At 29.1% G+C, this 3,668-nt stretch overlaps 1 protein-coding gene across 1 annotated transcript; it reads left to right on the top strand.

The window, feature by feature from the left end:
• Positions 1 to 2,215: 2,215 nt before the first annotated feature.
• Positions 2,216 to 3,256, top strand: LOC135144254 (cysteine and glycine-rich protein 2-like). Its single transcript, XM_064076233.1, has 6 exons — positions 2,216 to 2,357; positions 2,413 to 2,582; positions 2,650 to 2,731; positions 2,787 to 2,959; positions 3,021 to 3,082; positions 3,143 to 3,256. Exons 1-6 carry the CDS (start codon positions 2,278 to 2,280, stop codon positions 3,254 to 3,256), a joined length of 681 nt encoding a protein of 226 aa, XP_063932303.1. The 5' UTR covers positions 2,216 to 2,277.
• Positions 3,257 to 3,668: the final 412 nt, after the last annotated feature.

The raw sequence follows: 3,668 nt of genomic DNA on the forward strand, positions 1-3,668 counted from the left end.
CTTAACTTTTTATCCTTTATATTTTTCTGAAGCAAACCTGCACTCGTAACCTGTAAATGAGTGAAAGCTAAAAAAAAAAGTATAACGCATGCTCAGTATTTGTGCAGGCAGGATAATTTTAGTAGTTCAGTACCCGTATAGTGTAATACGTAAAATTGTTAACAATAAAATCTAAGCAAAAAAAATATATAATTTTTTTTAAAAGAAAATGGCAACTATAAAAGGAAATAACGATGATATGAAACAGCGATTTTCGCCAGTATATACGATATATACTGGCGAAATCTGCAAAATTTTATTTAATCATATCAGGACTTTCTTCCAAAAAGGCTATTCGATTTTATTTTAAAGCAAAGTATAATCTTTAATATTTTTTAACATTTAAGTTAATTTCAGTCACCTGGAAGGTTTATGTACTTATATTTATTAAATATAAATATTAATCTAATTCCATTAGTAAAAGCTCAAAAAGTTGTGTTATTTCTTATGCTTAATTATTTGTTTAAAAGTTTCTTAGTTTGTGACCGTTATACTAAATATATCTTTTAAATTTTTTTTTTAAAAGCGAAAGAAGTAACTGTGTTTTAGCTTGTGCTTTGCCATTAAAATATATATACTAATTGATTCTATGATGTAATTTATAATTGTAATAACCAGCTCCAGCTTTCCTACTATGCACGTGTTTTTCTATTCACTTTTATTTGACTTTTGCAAGTTAATATACCGATCTTTACACCTGTAAGGGAGTGAGAGTTTTTTTTTTTATAATTTGGGGGTTATTGTTTTAGGACTCCTTACGTTTTTTTATTATGAATATAATTAAACTTTCTCTTTGCAACACCTCCTTATTACCTTTACGAAAATAGCGTTACCTGTCCAATTATAGTAAGCACGCATTCCCTTGAGGCTACGGTCAAGTCAAGTATAGAGATTTAATATATATAAAAAAACTTACTCCCCTGTGGTTGTTAACTAAAACGCTAAGTTATAAGAAAAGATTTATTGATTTAAATGCTAGCGTAGACGCTCTGCAATTATCTATAATAATAATAATCAAAAATGAGGTCTAAATACATGAAGTTATAAAACATATTTTCTCTTTATAATCTAATTCAATTGTGTGAAAGGTAAACACGGGTTTTTTAAGCATTTAAATTAAAAAAGAACTTCTAATTTTCTGTATGTTGAGTGAGACTTAATAAGGATAGTACAAATAATGGGCCTTCAACAACAATACTGAAGCACTTATCTTTGATTTAATATATAAAAGTTTATAATTATTAAAAAGCAGTATTTACTATAATTTTGAGCAGGACAGCTTATAACAATGGGACCGTTTTCATATTAAATTACCTAATACGTTTACTGTGTATGTTATTTATATTTTTTAGCGTCTAAATAACTTTTAACCAGGAGGAGTTAATTAAAATATTTAATAAATTGTCGTTCAAATTTTTCTCTCTCATTCTGCTTTTGTATATTGTTTTTAAACAGTAAATATCTTGAACGAAGAGTGAAAATATTAAACAAATATAATTCAAGCATTTCAGCGTTCCACATCGTTTACCATAGTATTGTTTTATGCATTAGAGCTTTTCATGTTGTATATTTAAAAAATCCAAACTTATTTAGTAATTAGAAGCTCCTTTTACAACTTTGTAGAGATTTTTGACGTACAAACGGGCTGAATTTATGTTGGAATCAAGATAGAGAAAGAAAAAAAATAAAATAGGTTGCTATAGCTAACAAAACTTGGAGTATTAAAGAAATCTTTAAATGTCAAACATGTCTTTTTGTAACTTTATCGCGTTAATAAAATTATTTAATAACTACTCTGTCATAGAGAAAAATATTTACAGAAGTTTTAACAAATGTTGGCCTTAAAACGTTCATTTCTCTAACTAATATATTATACACAATGAGAGTAACATTATATAAAATATATTCCAAATGAGTATTATATAGAGTTAGTTAGAATTGAGAAAAGTTGTATTAATAAAATGATCGCTCTCGAGCTGCCTGAGTAGCACAACGCTCACTCACCACCCGATAAACACTGACAACAACAACGACAGAAAAAATTGGCACACTATCTCCAGTGTTTAGTTAGGGTTGTGCCCTTAGACGATCAACCCTCAACTAATAAAAACACGTACAAATCTCTAGCAACTGCTAAATTTAGACTAATTCAAAACTGCTTAAATTAGTAAAAATAGTTGATGAGCAGAAAAGTTTCCACCCTAGAGATTGTTGTGTTTCGTATTATTACAGGTGAGTATGACTGACGATATATGTCCTGTTTGCAATAAACCTACAGGCACAATTACAGATAAGATTGTAGAATCTCAGCGTTACCAGTTGATTTTTATTTTTACCTATAAAAACAACTTTAAATATTCTTTTTACTATTAGTCTTCAGTGCTTCAATTGCAATCGCTGTAATAAGTACCTTCAGGACAAGTTTACAGTTGATCCACATAATGGAAAACTTATATGTAAAGAATGCTATTCCATTACCCAGAATAAAGTCGAAGGCCATCCAAGTGGATACAAAATTCAACGCCCGAAGTTGGAGGTGCAGGGTACACTAAAGTTGTAATTTATGTACTTGAGCCACTGCATTCTTTATATATATGTGTGAATGTTAAGGTCAGCATTGCAGTTATTGTGGAAAAATAGTGTATAAAGCAGAAGCGATAAAGGCTCTTGGAAAGCATTGGCACAAACTTTGGTACACTTGCTGCTTTTTATTGTGTCAATATTTTTAACTTTTTATTAATTCATAGTTTTAAATGCAATGTTTGTGGACAGCATTTGACTGTTTTGGATGCAGAATCTCACGATAATAAGCCTATTTGTAAAAAATGTACTAACGAAATACTGGGAGTAATCTACAACTCTCTCAGCGAGATACCAGAAGCACCAGTTATTGATACTTCAAAACCCATTCCTCTTTCTCGTAAATTTAATAAAAAATTTATAAAAAGTTTTTTAAAACTTTTTTTATCGCTCGGCGTTAGAATTAAAATTTACTGACAGAGAGTTACTAAGTAAGTCTGGAGTGGACATCACAAAGTTAGAGGTACTGTACTACTAAAGCAAATAAAAAATAAATTTTTTCTTTCCTTTTTATTTACTTTAGAGTTACCTTTCTGATGCAGATTTTCACGCTACCTTCAAATGTACTCGAGCTGAATTTTTTAAACATCCCAAATGGAAGCAAGAGCAATTAAAAAAAAGCGCTCGTTTATTTTAAAAAAAAAATAAATACAATAAAAATATTTTATTAAAACGGCCATCATCAAGCAGTTTATGTATAATAAAACATTACAGTTTTTCTATATTCGAGTTACGCTATAAATTAAAAAGATTGCAAGAAGTTGGTCTCTATTGGTGCGATCGCCCCTTTTTTACTAAAAAAATCACGAAACTCAAACGACTAGCAGATTTTTATTATTTAATTCTTTTAGCGGGTCTATTCATTGTTTTAGTTTTTATGATTGAAATCCTTTTTTTACATTGTACACTATTGCCTCAAAGTTTTTTACATTTTTTCACTTGATATAGAATAACTTTTCAATCCACGCAATGATTACTTATTTATACACAGTAAACTTCTATGTTCTAGCTACAATTCGTTAATACTTGATCTAAAACTGGTTTAATAT

The sequence above is a fragment of the Zophobas morio genome, unplaced genomic scaffold (assembly GCF_036711695.1).
Source record: "Zophobas morio isolate AGI-343-1 ecotype UQ-CSIRO unplaced genomic scaffold, CSIRO_AGI_Zmor_V1 ptg000088l, whole genome shotgun sequence".
NCBI classification, from domain to species: domain Eukaryota; kingdom Metazoa; phylum Arthropoda; class Insecta; order Coleoptera; family Tenebrionidae; genus Zophobas; species Zophobas morio.